The 18,079-nt window shown below is 34.7% G+C and overlaps 1 protein-coding gene across 2 annotated transcripts in view; it reads left to right on the top strand.

The window, feature by feature from the left end:
* TRAPPC9 (trafficking protein particle complex subunit 9) overlaps positions 1-18,079 on the top strand; it is a 1,041,075-nt gene that overhangs the window by 302,733 nt on the left and 720,263 nt on the right. For both annotated transcript variants that reach the window (XM_074202721.1, XM_074202720.1), the window contains exon 17: positions 13,676-13,800. In XM_074202721.1, coding sequence (XP_074058822.1) covers positions 13,676-13,800 — 125 coding nt within the window. The remainder of the gene's footprint in view (positions 1-13,675; positions 13,801-18,079) is intronic.

The following is an 18,079-nucleotide window of genomic DNA, read 5'->3' as shown; positions in this document are numbered from 1 at the left end:
AGTTTCTTCCATACTAACTTCCAATTTTCCCAGCAGTTTTTTATCAAAGAGAGTTTTTAATCTCAATAGCTGGACTCTTTAGGTTTATCAAACAGCAGATTACTATAATCATTTCCTTCTATTGCACCTAGTCTATTCCACTGATCCACCACTCTATTTCCAGAAAGTTTTGATGACTGATGCTTTATAATATAATTTTAGATCGGGTAGAGCTAAGCCCCCTTCTTTTGCACTTTTTTTCATTAAATCCCTGGAAATTCTTGACTTTTTATTTCTCCATATGAATTTACTTACAATGTTTTCTAACCCATTAAAGTAATTTTTTTGGAATTTTGATTGGTAGGGCACTAAACAGGTAGTTTAGTTTTGGTAGAATTGTCATTTTTAATATATTAACTCACCAATCTTTTTTTTTTTTTTGCAAGATTTTGAGTTTCACATTTTTCTCCCTCCTTTCCCTCCCCTTTCCTCTGACAGAAAATAATTTAATATCATCTCTACATTTATAATCGAAATAGAAATAGATTTATCCATTGATTTTATAAATATTCTGTCTGTATATATATGTTTATATGTACATGTATAGCTTTCTTTATACTTATGATCCTATTAGAATGCAGACTCATTGAGGATAGTGATTGTGCACATCAACAAAGTGCACATAGCGCCTACCATATCAGGTGCTTAATAAATACTTATTGATTGATTAGGAAATTTCAGGGATGTGCTACTTTTCCCCATTTAGCAAGTTATATATGTATACACATATATACATCTCTGTTTAATTTTTTATCTAATTAAAAAATACTTATATAATTTTGAAAGTTATCTCAAGTTATAGAAGATAAGAAAAATGGGGAAAATAGTCTATATTTATGTCCACAGAAATTAATTGTTAAACTCTCTGCAACTCCTGGCACATATGGCTAATTCCACGTATTTTTAAGATCTTTATGATCCATTTAAACATGTAAAAAGGGTATCTTTGATGATACATTTTTGTCAGGTCTATGGATAAAGGAAGAACAAAAAAGGATTACAGAAGATAGAAATTCCTGTAAAGGTTTTTTACACAAACAAAAGCAATGTGGCAAAAGTTAGATGAGAAACTGGTAAATGACAAAATTCTTTCAGCAAATTTCTCTAATAAAGTTCTCATTTCTAAGATATATAAGGAACTGATTCAAATTTAATAAAAAGAACATTTTCCATGACTCCTCACACACACATCTTTTTACAAATCGTGCGCTTTCCATCTTCACAGTCTCTCTCACATCCAGCCCCTTTTCTTCACTCATACAGCTACCACCTTATTTCAGGCCTTCATCTACCCTCGCCTAGATTTTTGCAACACCATTTTAACTAATGTTCCTTCCTCAAGTCTCTCACTCTTCCAGTACATTTTACACTTTCCTGTGAAGTGTTTTCCTTCAAGTGCAAATCTGACCAAGTGACCTTCTTACTTATTCAACTCCAGTGACTTCCTCTTGTTTTTATAATAAAAAAGGAACTCTTTTTTTTCTTCCTCTTTTAGGTGTCTATTCAACTTTCTTGTCTGCCCTCTTTTCTCCTCTGGTTTAGCCAAGCTCTTCAAACCTTTATCACCTCACAGCTGCATTATTGCAATAGCCCTTGGTTGGTCTTCAAGCTTTAAGTTTCTCCCCTCTCCAAATCATCCTCTATATCAGAGACTACTGTTACTAAAGTCCTGGTTTTCCTTGTCAATGCCTCCTATTCAGTAAACTCCAGAGGCTCCCATTTACTTCAAGGGTCACGTATAAGTGCTTCTGTTTGGCTTCTAAAGCCCTTCCTAACTGACCCCCTCCTCCCCCTTTCCACTTGTGTCTCCCCACCCCCAGATCCTCACCCCTTCTCTGTGATTTGGTAATGCCAGTCTCCCTGTTATTCTTTGTACAAGATACTCCATCTCCTGGCTCCATTTTTCCTGGCCGTCTCATAATGTGAAATCTTTCCATCATCTTCACTTTTGCTGACTTCCTTAAGGTTCCAGTAAAAGGCCCTGCCTTCTACAGGAGGCATTTTCCAATGCCCCTTAGGGCTAAGTGCCAGCAGCTTGTCTGCAGTTTATTCAACCTGTATCTTGTTTGTATCTAATTGGTTGTAAGTTGTCTCTCCCATTGGACTGTGAGTGCCTTTAGAGCAAGCAACTGTTTTTTGTTTTGTTTTTTTTTTTTAGTTTTTCTTTGTATCCCCAGCACTTAGCAGATTGCACAATATATAGGAGATACTTAATAAAAGCTTGTTGACTTGTTTTTTAGGCAAATGTTGGATTGGATGACTACTGTATTCTCTTTTGAATGAAAACACGTGCTTCTTTCTTCTTGCTTTGTGTGTTCTAGATTCTCCCTTGTTGGACCTAGGCTTAGCAACCTTTCTGAATACTAGATTCCCTTTGTAACAGATTTATAGTGTGCCTCAGTCCCTGGAGAGATCTTGTTTTCTTTTATAGTATTTTAGGGTAATTTGAGTATAGCATAATATGATATTCTTCTTTGGATTAAACAACTTGGGCCATGCAAAAGTTAACTTTAAATGAGTTTTATTTTCATGTATCTAAAAATCTAAAAATGCTCTTTTTGAAATTGAAACGAAATTGGTTCGTCAGTTTTTTCTTTCTCAAAGGCTTACTTTTTTGTTTTCTTCTTAAAAGTTGAACAGAAGATCTTATATTTGACCCTTGAGATAAATCAGACTTAAAAGTAACAATAAGATTAAAGATAGCTAGCATGCAAATAGTGCCCATTATGTGCTATTTACAAATATTATCTCATTTGTCACATAATTACATGTTTATTATATAAATTTATATAATTTTATAATTTATATAATTGTAGATTATAATTATTATATAAAAGATGGGATAAGTTAATATATAGGTTGTACTTTGGATAAAGCATTTAACCTCTCTATATTTGTCTCAGGTTCTTTATCTTTAAAATAAAGATAGGAACATTTGACCATTGAGTTAAAACAAATTCTATTTAATAAATACTTAAATCCTTCTGCACATACTGGTTAATACAGAGTTTAGTGAAGATTTAATCCTTGCCTTCATGGAACTTTTAGCTTGTTATTGATCATGAAGTATGATTATACATATGAGGTGTTGTACTTAAGAATTCTAAATTAAGTGAGATAGAGCAACAATATTTGTTATTACTTTCTGGCATATTGTATAGAAATACTGCCTCCTGTTTAAAAAAAAATAGCTTGATCAGAAAATTAATCTTTGTTGTTGTTGTTGGCATTTGTGAGTTTCTGGTTGTACTGATCTTACTTTAAGCATTCTGTATTCTATGTCTCTTGGCAAAACTCATTTATTCAGCCTAGACTGACCCTGGGTAATGAGCACATGCCATGTGGTTCAGTAATACACACTTTGGCTAAGAGTTCAACTTGACTTCATTTCTGACTGCTGAAAAATGAAGTTTTTCTAGCAACTGTGCATTAAAGTTTCCTTTATAATCTATATAATCCATATAAAATTGTTGTAACCAAAATGGTTGAATATAATTAAAAATCACAGCCCATCTGAGCCTGAAACACTCTTATAGCCATCTACTCCGGATCAAGAGTCTCCATACCCAACATATCTTGTCTTTACTTGAATGGAGAATAAGGGAGAATCACTATTTCCTTCACCTACCCATTCTTTCTTTTGGAGGGTCTGATTATTTAAATGTCCATTCTTACACTAAATCTTATAAGATGCTTTTAATTTATTATACTTTATAAAATCAAAGAATCTTAGTGTTCAGATAGACCTCAGAGAGACTGTCTTGCCTAAATTACCTAAGTTAGAATCTTTTCCAGGGTATACTTTACAACTGATCATCTGGTCTTTCTCTGAAGAACTCTGATGAGGAAAAATCTATTAATCTTTTTAGCAACCCGTTCTCCTTTAGCTGTTATGATATCCTAGGATCAAAGATTTTGAGCTCAATGGGACTTTATTTAGCTTAATACCTCTTTCAGACTAAGAAACTGAGGGCAAGAGAGGGTAAGTGACTTGGATAACATCTCCAGATTTATAAGAGGTAGAATCACTTGAGGTCCTACTTCTCTCACTTATCAGATTGACTCATATGATAGAACAAGAAAATAATAAGCTCTGGAAGGGAGGTGGAAAATTAGTATATTAATACACTGTTGGTAGAGTTGTAACCTGATCCAATCATTGAGGAGAACAATTTGGAATTATGCCCAAAGTACAACGAAATTGTGAATCTCCCTGGCACTAGGTTTGTATCTCAGATATTTAAAAAAAAAAGAAAAGAATCTACACGTACAAAAATATTTATAGCAGCTCTTTTTGTGATAAATAATTGAAAATTGAGGGGATACCCATCCATTGAACAGATTGTGATATATGATTGTGATGGAATACTATTGTGCTATTAGAAAGGATGAGCAGAATGGTTACCGAGAAACTTGGCAAGACATATAAACTGATGCTAAGAGAAGTGAGTAGAATGTTGTACATAATAATACTCATATTGTAATGATAAGACAGTGATCCAAGGCAGTTTCAAAGGACCTGTATTGAAAAATGCCATTCACATCCAGAGCAAACTGATTAACTTTAAATGTAAATTGTAGAGTTGGGATTAAAATGCAGATTTTTGACCCTAAATTTAGAATTCTTTCTACTACCTTTTATGAATCATAAATGTGCCTCTTCTTGAATTGAAAATTCTTGTCTCTGGGTCTTCCCTCTGTAGTAAGCAAGAATAAGTTTAATCTATCTTTCACATAATATTTTAATACTTGAAAATGACTTGTCATTCTACTTTATTCCTTTGTTCTTCAGGCTTCTTCATTGATTGATTCCCTATGTGGCATGACCATTATCTTTTTTTTTTTTTTTGCCTTCTTCTGGATGCTCTTTAAATTTCAGTGGACTTCCTAAACTGAGTACCCCATGAAACATAGTACCCCAGATGTGACTTGAGCAGATCAGAATACAATAGAATTATTAACTTCTTATTTCTTCTTCCCATCCTTCTCTTATCTTATACCGGGTTTACATCAGCACGTTTTCAGCTGCCCCATTAAATATACTGTTGAACATTAAACCCCCTGATTTTCTTTAGACAACTGCTCTCTAATTATGTCTCCTCAAATACTGTGCTTTGGAAAGCAAGTGTGAGACTTTATACTTAGCCTCAGTAAATTTATTCTTACTAGTGATACATGTAAAGTCTTGCACTTGCTTTTTGTCAAGTTCTTTTTGGTTCTTAATTCTGCTAGCCTTATCTGAGAAATGGGGATCACAATAACTCTTACTTTTCAAATGTGGTGAGGATAAAATGAGATCACATTTGTAAAGGGCTTTCTAAACTTTCAAGCACTCATATAGGCTATTAACTATTCACCATCCCTCTTCTTGTTTTATCAGCATATTTGATTAACATGAAAATGAATGCATTTATCTATTTTATAGAAATGTAAAAGCACAGAACTAAGCACTACTTCATGGGATACTTCACTTGATTCCTCCTCTCTGGACTTGGTTATAAGATCATAGACTAAGAGCTCCATGGGATCTCGAGGTCATCTAGCCCAAACGTTTTGTAAGGAAGTTAGAGCCCAGAGAGGTTAAGTCAGTTCTAACTTCACCATATCTTTCACATATTCCCCACCTAAAGAGGCCACCACCCAAATACAGGGTCTCTGCACCTTCTGTCTGGACTATAACAATAGCTTCCTAAGTGGTCTTGTCTCTAATTTTCTCCTGTCTCTCCCATCCTGGCCATGTCCTCCTTCTGCTCAGTACCCTTCAGTTGCTCTCTGTTGCTTTTAGAATCAAATAAAATTATTGGTCATTTAAAGTTCGTCACCTGGCTCTAGCTTCTCTTTCCAAGATTTTTGACATTATTGCCCTTCAGCTACTTTATGGTCGAACCAACTGACTTTCTTACTATTCCTCATACAGGGTTCTCCATCTGTGCCCTGCCTCCTAAACATTTCTAGCTCCCTTCAAGCTAAGCTCAAATACTACTGCATAAGGTCTTGCCTGATTTCTCAGATACAATTGTCTTCCTTGTTTTTACTTTGTGCAGGTATATCACATACATACATTATATATGTATACATATGCATATTTTATAAAGTCAAGAACTCCATTTTTTCTTTTTTTGCTTTGAATCCCTAGCATCTAAAAAAATCCTATATAGTAAGTACTAAATAAATGTTTTTTAAATGATTAAGTCATTTACTTATAGTCATATATTGTGTAAGGAACAGTTTAAGAAGTTTCACAATCATAGATGTTAAGATTTAATCCAACCAATTCCTGTAAAGGAATGTCCTCTATGATATACTCAATAACTAATCTTCTAGCCTTGGCTTAAAGATCTCTACTGAGGGGAAATTCAGTACCTTCCAAGGTAGCTTATCATACTTTTAGATACCTGTGATTTTTAGGAAGTTTTTCATATACTGTTTAAATTTCCCCCTTTATTAGTTTTCATCTACTGTTCTGTGTTCTGATGGCAAATAAAACACATCTACTCTCTCCTAGGATAGCCCTTCAAATGCTTTAATAAAGCTATCAAGCTCTCCTAAATCTTTTTGTCCAATATCCATTAAAAATGTGATTTATAAAACTGAACTAGAATTACACACAATGTCTGACTGAACAGTGTTCAGTGTTCTTAATTCTTAATTGCAGGTTAAGTTCTTAATCCCAAGAAGCTTGGACTCTTAGTGAAACCTAAAATAACAACTTTTTTGTTGCTGTTGCAATATCACTTCACTGTTCAATATTAAATTTGCATTTAGTTGAAACTCATGAATTTTTTTCAGACAAACTGCTATCTAACCATTCTTTCATCTCATATTTGTGAATTTTATTTTTAAAATTACAAATGGTGGACTTTATATATATATATTTCTATTAAATTTTATCTATTGGATTCAATCAGGTTGAGCCTGGAACAATTTCTTGATCTAGACCTTGACATTGCTTCTTATTATCCTGCGAAGTTTTGTGTCAGATACAAAATTGATGGGAATGTCCTTTATGACTTTATCCAACTCACTGATAAAAATGCTTAATAGGACTGAGCCTGATAGATGTCCACTGGAGAACTCCTTCCAAGTTGTCATCGAACCATTAATTACTACTTTTTGAGTTGGTCTATAAAGACGGTTCCGAGTCATGTAAATATTTTATCCTTTCCTCTGCATTATTTCCACAAAAATATAGATATCAAATATTTACTGAAATCTAGGTAATAGTTAATAGTTTAGTAATCATGACTTGATCACTAATTTTGTGACAATGATTGCTTCTCTGGTAACTACTGTTAGGACCCTTCCCACTACTAGTAACCTAACTAAGATTATAATTAGTGGCAGAATTTTTAAAATCTAGTTTTATTAATGGGTTCTCTTTCTACCAATGGACTTTCTCTCCATATGTGTAATGCCTGGAATACTCTCTCTCCTCCACTTTGACTTTAGCTTCCTTTAAACTCCACTTAAAATCTACTGGAAATCATCCCTAATCCTTGTTAATTCTGTTTTCCCTATTAGTAATTTCCTATTTATCGCAAATACAAGGTACTTTGTATATCTTTTTTTGTATGTTCTCTCTCCCATTAGACTTTTGTATCCCTAGTGCTTAGCACAGTGACAAATACATGGTGGGTGCTTACTAAATTTTAGTTGAATTGAATTGAAGATATGATCTGCATGAATTGTTGTTGATGGAAAAATCCTGCCTTGGGGTATGATGAAGCTTTTTTTTTATTTTGATGCAGTTTTCTCTTCCATTACTGCCTCTGAACTTGTTAATTGGTTTGTTTAGCTGATATATCAATGGTGTAGAAGGAAATAATGCTACATAATTATGGAAATGTAGTATAGAACTAGATTTAGGTAATATATATTATATTTCCCCTTATTACATATTAAAACAATTTCTCATTTTTTTTTAATTTAAGTTTTGAGTTCTAAATTCTATCCATTCTTCTCTCTCTTCCTCTTCCTTGATATCATAAGCAATCAGATATGGGTTATGTAAAACATTTCCATATTGGTCATTTTTGTACAAGAAGATTCAAAAGAAAATGAATGAAAGAAAGTGAAAAGTAATGTTTCAATTTGTATTCAAATAATGTCAGGTCTTCCTTTGGAGACAGTATGTTTCATCATTAGACCTTTGGGATTGTATTGCTGAGAATAGCTAAGTCATTCATAGTTCTTCATTGTACATGTTACTGTTACTGTGAACAATATTCAGCTTACTTCACTCAGCATCAGTTCATATAAATTCAGATTTTTCTGAAATCTGCCTGCTTGTCATTTCTGATTGCACAATAATGAAATATTCTCTTACAATTATATACCACAGCTTGGTTATCCATTTCCTAATTGTTGGGCATCTCCACAATTTCTGTTTCTTTGCCAACACAAAAAGAATTGCTGTAAACATCTTTGCACATATGAGTCTTTTTTCCTTTTCCTTTTTAATATTTTTGGGAAATAGACCTAATAGTGGTATTGCTGGATCAAAAGGTATGCACAGTTATATAGCCTTTGGTAATAGTTCAAATTAATAGAGCTAAATTTTTCGAGAGCCTTAAATATTTGTTGTTTTGAATTGAGCTAGCTAGCTTGGTCTTCAAATTAAAATATTGAATTAGTTTCTGGAACCATGCTTTAATTATTTTCCATCTTTCAACAGTTCCTATTACAATGACCACCACTTCTCTTTATTTTTTTAAAATTTTTTTCAGGGCAATGGGATTAAATAACTTGCCCAAGGTCACACAGCTAGGTAATTATTAAGTATCTGAGGCTGGATTTGACCTCAGGTCCTTCTGACTCTAGGGCCAGTACACTCTCCACTGTGCCACTTAATTGCCCCTCCCCCCTTCTCATCCTACTTCTACTTCCACTATTAGTACTAAATTGTCAGTGGTTTTTAAAAAACAAATTTCTTATTTCCTCATCTGAAAATAATCTGGAGCCTTTCATTAATACTGAATATTTCTTTTTTCCTGGAAACAGGTGCCATATTCTACATCCTGATTGTATGATTGTTTTGAGAATGTGCATTATGAACCTAAATGATAAGAGCTCAAATGAATAACATTTATTTTGCACTTACTATTTTAGGGTATGTTAGGTATTTTACATTGTTATCTCATCTGATCCTCACAACAGCCCTGGGAGGTAGGTGTATTATGAAGTTCATTTTGTCAATGAGGAAACTGAGTTAAGTGACTTGTCCAAGTTCGCCCAGCTAATAAGTGCCTGAGTTTGAATTTGAACTCAGGTCTTCCTCTAGCCTAGGCCCAGCACTCTGTCCACTGTTCCACCTAACTTCCTAAAATCTATATGAATTAGCACATTTGATGTGGACTTCTTGCTCTGGAACCAGTTGAGATCAATGTGTGACAAAAGATGAGAAGTCTGGGCCAATCTTTGATTTTCTTAATTACCTCAGTTTTTCAGCTCTTTTGTCTCTTTACAGGACAGTCACTTAGGCAAGAATTCTAGTCGACTGTGCTTTCATGCCACTTTTTATTCCATAGAAGCATATCCTTTGAAAACATTATTTTTCAAAAATTTATTTCCCTCAAAAATGATGTCTTTTCTTATTTTCCTTAACTGGTAATGGTAGTAGCCTTCCAGTAACCTGGGCTTCAGATTGTGAACTCATTCCTAAGTCCTCTTTTTCCTTTGTTTCCATATCATTAGTTGTTGAGTTTTGTCTATTGTGTCTGTTTTGTCCATTGTCCTTGTATTGCCACAATGGGTTGCATGTTTTTGCAGAAAAACTTAAGGACTTTAATACAAATCCTGGCTTTAATATCCACTAGTTATATATGCTAGGCAAGCAGCTTAGCCTTCTGGAATCTGCATCTTATGGATGAGGACAATAATACTTGAGCTACTGAACTCAGTGCTATTCTGAGTGAGGTGTTTTGTTGGTCTTAAAGGACTATGTAAGTTGCAATTATTAGTACATTTATGTTATTCAAAGATTCAGGGTTGGAAGGGACCTAGTGAGGAGGAATGTTGAGTCCAGATCAGAGAAATAAAGCTTGTTGTGAAGATGTTGTGACTTGCCACAACTAAAAGTATAGTTAAGTAGGAGAAACAAGTTTAATCTGTGTTGTCTGTACCTCACCATGTTCCTTCTAATGTCCCTACCATGCTACTGCTAGAGCTTCTCTCAGTTTCCACCTATGATTTTTATCCCTCTTGTTGCTTTACTATTTTTGTGGCTCTGCTTTTTTACTCAAACTTTTGCAGCCATCTTGCCACCAGTCTTTGCTCTCATCTTTTTTCTTCAGTTCTAATTCTAATTTGTCATTCTAATCAGGCAGCTATTCTTGTTATGAATTACTTGTTGCTTTTTACATACAGTTTTCAAATCCTGGAATTCAAGGTCCTCTGTAATATGGTCCTCACTCTTCCTCATCAGTTATCCTATGTTCCTATTAAATTGAACAATATGATACTCCCTAAGTTATGCTCAGTGTTTTTTTTATTAAACACTGTTTTTACTTCTCTTTCTACCTGAGTGGATTTTCCGAATCTGTCTTTTAAGTTTCTAGAATTATAGATTAAGAAAAAATGGCTAAGAATTTTTTCCCAACCTTTTCATTTGATAAAGAGAAAGAAACCCAGAGAAGTAATATGATTTGTTCAAGGTTAAACAGACGTATGTCAGCTAGGTTTTCTTATTCCAAATCTAGTGCTCTCCCTACATGTTGTGGCTTATAATCTTTAGTTGCCTTTAGGTCCATCTGAAATGTCTTTCTTATCTCTGGAGCCAGAAATTAGGTTTCTTTCAATTCCTTTGTGCCACTTCCTTAGAATTGTCATATTTGACCTGGTATTATAAGTATTACTTATCTTCTCTATAATATTTGAAATTAAAGACTGCATCTTATTCATCTCTTTATCTCTCCCATTTCTGAGTATAGTATGTTACAAATAGCTATATTCATTGAATTCTTATGGAGTTGAATTGAATGAATTTGTGTTAGGACTAATACAAAGAAAATCACGTAAATGATCTGGAGATTATAATTCAAGGAAAGTACCATTTAGATTGAAGAAAACAAGAAAGCAGTAAATTAGCAGTTTACGAACTTTTTTCTTAGAGTCTATGTTGTGTCAATGGAATTTATATATGAAATATAAATTTTATATTGTAGTGTTTTCTCTTCTGACATTAAAAACTTCAAATATCTGTGATGACAGGTGCACAGTTATTTCCCCTATTGTTTGTAGATTCTAATTCTCCTGTGGGATAATGAATTCCTGTGACCAAAATACCATTAGTTGGAAAACTTTTCTGAGGATGTACTCAACTGTAATTAGCTAGTATGGTTCTTCAAAGTTTATTTGGATCCTGATTTTATTATCTGTTGTATTAACTTTCTTTCCTTTCTAGCTTAGTTAATTGCAAATCTATTAAACATGCCATCATCCCCCCCCCCCCCGCAATGAAAAAAATATATTTTAAATTTCAATATAAGGGCTAATCACAAATCCCTGAGAGTGGATTTCTTTTTCTTTGTTGTCATTGAACTATTTAAGACTACTCTTTTGGGGGCAGCTAGGTGGCACAGTGTATGGAGCACTGGCCCAGGAGTCAGGAGTATCTGAGTTCAAATTCGGCCTCAAACACTTAATAATTACCTAGCTGTGTGGCTTTGGGCAAGCCACTTAACCCCATTGCCTTGCAAAAACCTAAAAAAAAAAGACTACTCTTTTGGTCTGACTATTCAACTAGTTACATATTCATACAATTGCACTTTTTAAAAAAAACTTTCATCTATGTATCATTCCATATGAAAACCATGGGAGACTTGTTCATATGTTGTGTTAAAATTAAACTGTTCTGATCTACCATGCTAATAATAACTGTGGGAAAAAAAGAAATAGTTAACATCATATGTACTGATCTGGGTGAAGTAGTGTTGACTTTTTGAAGATACTGCTTCCTCCTCTAGTTTCTCACATGTCTTAGATAACATATTTTTAAATTTTGCTGATAATTGGTCCATGGTTTACAGACTTTAGTCTTTTCTCCCCTTTGAAAACTGTCAAAACACTTGTCTAATTCTCTAGCATTTCTCATATTGTCAGTAATCTTTCTTAGATCAGCACCTCATCTTTGTTCTTTTGGTACTTTGGGACTGATGACTTGAACTCTTTAAAGACAGATCATTGTTACAATTCCTGGGGTTAAAGTCCTTATTAGCCATTTTAATTCTATTTTCTCAGTGTCAGAGGTCATTCTCCTTGGCAGAAAACTGCAGAAGGCAAAGTAAGAACCAAGCAGGTCTCTCATATCACCATTGTCAATTATTGCATCCTTACATATCCCTCTTTCTTCTATTCTTTGTGATATAAACACTTTGTAGACCCATCTAAGAGGGCACACCTCTGGTGTGAGGACTTGCCAAGCCCTTTTAAGGGCTGATCATCCACTGTTCGATCTACCTTGCTCCTGTGGTTCCAAGAAGCCATAGCATGTGCAATGGCCACACCCTGGTAAACTGTCTTGGCAAATGGTCTCAGCTGAATATAACTAATAGGCCTCAAACCCTTTGTTAAGTTGCAGGGTGTCTTCTCCAAGCATATGAAGACTTTCCTTTGTGGAATGAGTAGATGAAAACAGTGGGCAAAAGCTATGAAGATTGAAAATGCATCATGAAATGCTTAGAGCTTGGGCAGACATCCAAGATACCAGGTTCATCCATAGCATCCTGGGTCATGACCAGGTCTCTTGACTTTTATTTTGCCACTAGACTTTTATTTTTCCACTGGAAGAGTGAGTGAGGCTGATGACTTTATGCAACTCTGCCTTCACTTAAATCCCATTTTTTTTTAGGTTTTTACAAGGCAAATGGGGTTAAGTGGCTTGCCCAAAGCCACACAGCTAGGTAATTATTAAGTGTCTGAGACCGGATTTGAACCCAGGTACTCCTGACTCCAAGGCCGGTGTTTTATCCACTATGCCACCTAGCTGCCCCATTAAATCCAATTTCTGCAGGAGTCAAGTCATCACCTGTGATATCACTGATCCTCTTCAGAATGGAAGGGCCAGCAACAACACCTAACAAGGGAATAGATTGTTTCCTCCTCTAAATAGTCTTAGTCCTAGCCTCAAGGGCACGTAGTTACCCAGAATTCTTACCTTTGCCCATTACAGATTCCCTTTGTTCATCATATGTTCCACACTTGAGACTACACTTGTGTAATTCACCTTGATAATCAACTAGTGGTCCATTTAGTTTTTAACAGTGGGATTTATTGTTAAGATGTACAGATTGAACAGTACTTCTCAAAAGCATTACTGTTAAGAATCTACCATCCCAAAAAACACATAAGGGAGAGTGGGTTAACATTACCTATAGGTGACAAATGCACAACTGACAAGCCTTGATTTCTGGAAGTTCTTTTCTCCCTTTGCAGAACATCAATAATCCTCTTAGGTGTAACTCTTAGCTAAACTCTCTACCTTTGTAGAATCAGAGATGATACTTTTCTGGACTGTGAGGGGACCAGTTTCCCTGAAGTTGAGTCTCAGAGGTATGTTGATCCTTTGAGCCAATTACAAGATGTATCCTGTCTTTCTGAGACTCACTAACATGTTTTTTCCCCCTCTATTTTTTTTTAGATGGAATCAGCATTAGTGGTCTTCCTCTTTCCAGTCCTTTTCGACAGGTTGTCAAACCTCGAGTTGACAGCAAAACAGTGAATTCCCAAGAAGGCAGCAAGGCTGGTGATTTCAGCCATGTAAAAGTAAGTGAGTGATTTCTAGTCAAGAGATAATATACCTTTATTTTTACAGCTCATCCTTCAAATGTCTCTGAATTTTTATCAAATTTTGTTGGGGACTGGGGATATAGTACTGAGAGGGAGGCAATAATATAATGATAATATAATTATTGTTTTATGGCAAAACTTGTTATCTTTGTCCTTGCTATGTACCTTTGGTCAGACATCCAAGATACCAGGTTTGGGAATGATGACTTGAACTCTTTAAAGACAGATCATTGTTATATTTCTTGGGGTTAAAGTCCCCCTATGAATTGCTGTGAATTTGAGGAAAGTAATTGCAATCAATTTTCAGTGGTTTGTGACTTGAAGAGTTAAACCTGCAGATATTACACCTGTAGTATTGGTCTGAAAATAGGATGAACTTTTCTCTTTCTCTTTCTCTCTTCTCTTTTCTCTTACTCTCACACTTTTCCACCCTGAATTTGAACAAACTCTTAGGGTAGCTTTTGAGGATGATGATGAATGGGAAAAATGAACAAAATGTCCTGATTGGAAGTGAAAAAATTTTAACAAAAGGTAACAAAAGAACTTTTCTCAGTAAATTAATCTATTTACTATTTAATAAATTTTCATTGTAAATTCTCTCTCTCCTCTTTTCTTCTTTTCTTTTCCTTCCTTCTTTCCAACTAGATCTTATTTTGGGAAGATTGATTGTATTTGGAGCAACTCAATATGAAGGTCTTTGGACTAAAAAGATTTGGCTTTTGAACTTAATATGCCTCTGTTCCTTACTAAATGCTGAGTTAAAATAATTTTTTTTAACTTTTTCCCTGTCATGAATGTCAACATTTTGTTGTCCTCCTTCTCTTGTCTTCCTTCTCTTCTTCTACTACCATCTCTACCACCTCTTCATCAAATCTAACATTTGTAAAACATATAAGATTTTTAGAAAATATTATATCATTTTATCCTCACAGTGGCTCTGAAAGGCAAGTGATATTATCATCACCATTTACAGCTAGGAGCACTGGATTTAAATTCCGGTCCCCTTGATTCCAGATCCAGTGCTTATTGCCTGGCTCACATCCTTGCCTTTGGGGACATCATCTTGCATATTTTATGTGGATAGAAAATAGATCCCAGAGGTGGGCATGAACAGCCCATGTTCCTATATGACTTTAAAGTCTACAAAGTGCTTCCCTCAGAAGAACTCTATGAGATTGCTAGTATAAGTATTTTTTCCCATTTTACAAATGAGGAAACCAGGAGTTTGAGTATTTGCTTATAGTCACAGAGCTTGGAAATTTTAGAAATTTTAGAGACAGGAATTGAAGGTTCAACACTCCTACCACTTATGTGTGTGTGTATGTGTGTGTGTGTGTGTGAATTTAAACATGTGATTTCCTTGGTGAAGAGAACTCTGAATGTGCATTTGCAATCTAGCATGATTCGTTGTTGTAGAGAATTTCCTGGCACATTGAAGGATAAAAATGATATGTCCAGAGTCATAGCTAGTATGTGTCAGAGGTGTGACTGGAAGCTGCATCCATCATCTTTTAAGTCTTGGCAGTATCTACCACACCAAAATGTACTTCCAGGGATAAATCCTCAACCTTATCCCTGTTGCTGCCTTTCCTTCTGGATTTATGACTTAACCTAATTGATAACAACAATCTTTTAAAGTAGGTGTGTATAACCCTTGGTCTGTGGGTCACATGCTGCCCTCAAAGCCCATTCATGGGGCATTATTACATTTAAGTGTTATGCTCATTGGTAATATGGGTTATATTGTAGTCATAAATATGTATTAACTTCTATATATGACTCTTGACAAGTTTTTGTTGCCTTATGAGAACCATAAGAGGAAAAAGATTGATCCCCTGTGTTTTAGAATGGGGCAGGGAACTATTCTTGACTACTGCTCATGACATCTGTTTTAATAATATTATAATTATAGTACTATGTATTTACAGTTTACATTTATAGACTGCTTTCTGGTAAGTTACAATGCTTTTTTACAGGCATTTGAATTATAGACTGTCAGAGCAAGAAGGACAGCTAGAGATGATCTAATTCTAGTCCTTCCCTTCATTATTCAAGTAGAATGTCATACAAATCGCAGTGACCTAACAATCAGAAGACATGAATTCTAGTCTTGGCTGTGCTATGATTGGTTCTCTGGGCAAGTTCCTTGTCTCTCTCTAGGTTCCAATTTCTTCATCTATCAAGGTTTTCTTTATGTTACAGAAGAGGAAACAGACTTTGGAAGTCAAAAAGCTTAGTCGAACTGGAACACAATTATGTATTGTCTTTACTTTCTAAATTCAGTCTGCTTCATTCAGTTGTTGAGCTCAAGCTATCCCATCTACTTTTTTTTTTTTTAAGATTTTATTTATTTTCAGTTTTACAATTTTTCCCCTAATCTTACTTCTCTCCTCACCCCCCCCCCCCCCACAGAAGGCAATTTGTCAGTCTTTACATTGTTTCCATGGTATACATTGCTCCCAATTGAGTGTGATGAGAGAGAAATCATATCCTTAAGAAAGAAACATAAAGTATAAGAGATAGCAAGATCAGACAATAAGATATCAGTTTCTTTTTTCTAAATTTAAGGTAATATTCCTTGGTCTTTGTTCAAACTCCACCATTGTTTCTCTGGATACAGATGGTATTCTGCATTGCAGACAGCCCTAAATTGTCCCTGATTGTTGCACTGACAGAATGAGTGAGTCCATCAAGGCTGATCATCGCTCCCATGTTGCTGTTAGGGTGTACAGTGTTTTTCTGGTTCTGCTCATCTCACTCAACATCATATCATGGAAATCCCTCCAGGCTTCCCTGAATTCCCATCCCTCCTGGTTTCTAATAGAACAATAGTATTTCATGACATACATATACCACAGTTTCTAAGTCATTCCCCAATTGAAGGATGTTTACTTGATTTCCATTTCTTTGCCACCACAAACAGGGCTACTATGAATATTTTTGTACAAAAAAGAATGTACAAGTGTTGTTTTTACCTTTTTTTATCATCTCTTCAGGGTATAGATCCATTAGTGGTATTTCTGGATCAAAGGGTATGCATATTTTTATTGCCCTTTGGGCGAAGTTCCAAATTTCTCTCCAGAAAGGTTGGATGAGTTCACAGCTACACCAACAATGTAATAGCATTGCAGATTTCCTACAACCCTTACAATGATCATTATCCTTTCTGGTCATAATTGGCCAGTCTGAGAGGTATGAGGTGGTACCTCAGAGAAGCTTTAATTTGCATTTCTCTAATAAGTAATGATGTAGAGGAATTTTTCATATGACTATGGATTGCTTTGATCTCCTCATCTGTAAATTGCCTTTGAATATCCTTTGACCATTTGTTGATTGGAGAATGGCTTTTTTTAAAAAAATGACTCAGTTCTCTGTATATTTTAGAAATGAGTCCTTTGTCAGAAACATTAGTTGTAAAGATTGTTTCCCAGTTTACTACATTTCTTTTGATCTTAGATACAGTGGTTTTGTCTGTGAAAGAGCTTTTTAATTTAATGTAATTGAAATCATCTAGTTTGCTTTTAGTGATGTTCTCCATCTCTTCCTTAGTCATAAACTGCTTCCCTTTCCATAGATCTGATAGGTAAACTAGTCCTTGATCTTCTAATTTGCTTATAGTATTTTTTTTTATGTCTAAACCCTATATCCATTTGGATCTTATCTTGGTATAGGGTGGGAGATGTTGGTCTAATCTAAGTTTCTTCCATACTAACCTCCAATTTTCCCAGCAGTTTTTAGAGTTTTTATCTCAATAGCTAGACTCTTTCGGTTTATCAAACAGCAGATTACTATAATCATTTCCTGCTATTGCACATAGTCTATTCCACTGATTCACCACTCTATTTCCAGACAGTTTTAATGACTGATGCTTTATAATATAATTTTAGATCAGGTAGAGCTAAGCCCCCTTCTTTTGCACTTTTTTTCTTTAAATCCCTGAAAATTCTTGACTTTTTATTTCTCCATATGAATTTACTTACAACTTTTTCTAATTCATTAAAGTAATTTTTTGGAATTTTGATTGGTAGGGCACTAAACAGGTAGTTTAGTTTTGGTAGAATTGTCATTTTTATATATTAGCTCTACCTATCCATGACGGTTGATGTTTGCCCAGTTATTTAAATCTGATTTAATTTGTGTGCAATTTAAATTGTTTTCAAAAAGATTCTGAGTCTGCCTTGGCAAATAGACTCCCAGGTATTTTATACTGTCTGAGGTTACTTTGAATAGGATTTCTCTTTCTAACTCTTCCTGC

This window comes from Macrotis lagotis, chromosome X (genome assembly GCF_037893015.1).
Source record: "Macrotis lagotis isolate mMagLag1 chromosome X, bilby.v1.9.chrom.fasta, whole genome shotgun sequence".
Classification (NCBI taxonomy): Eukaryota; Metazoa; Chordata; class Mammalia; order Peramelemorphia; family Peramelidae; genus Macrotis; species Macrotis lagotis.
The sequence above is the reverse complement of the archived record's forward strand: the minus strand, read 5'-3'. Positions and strand labels throughout refer to the sequence as shown.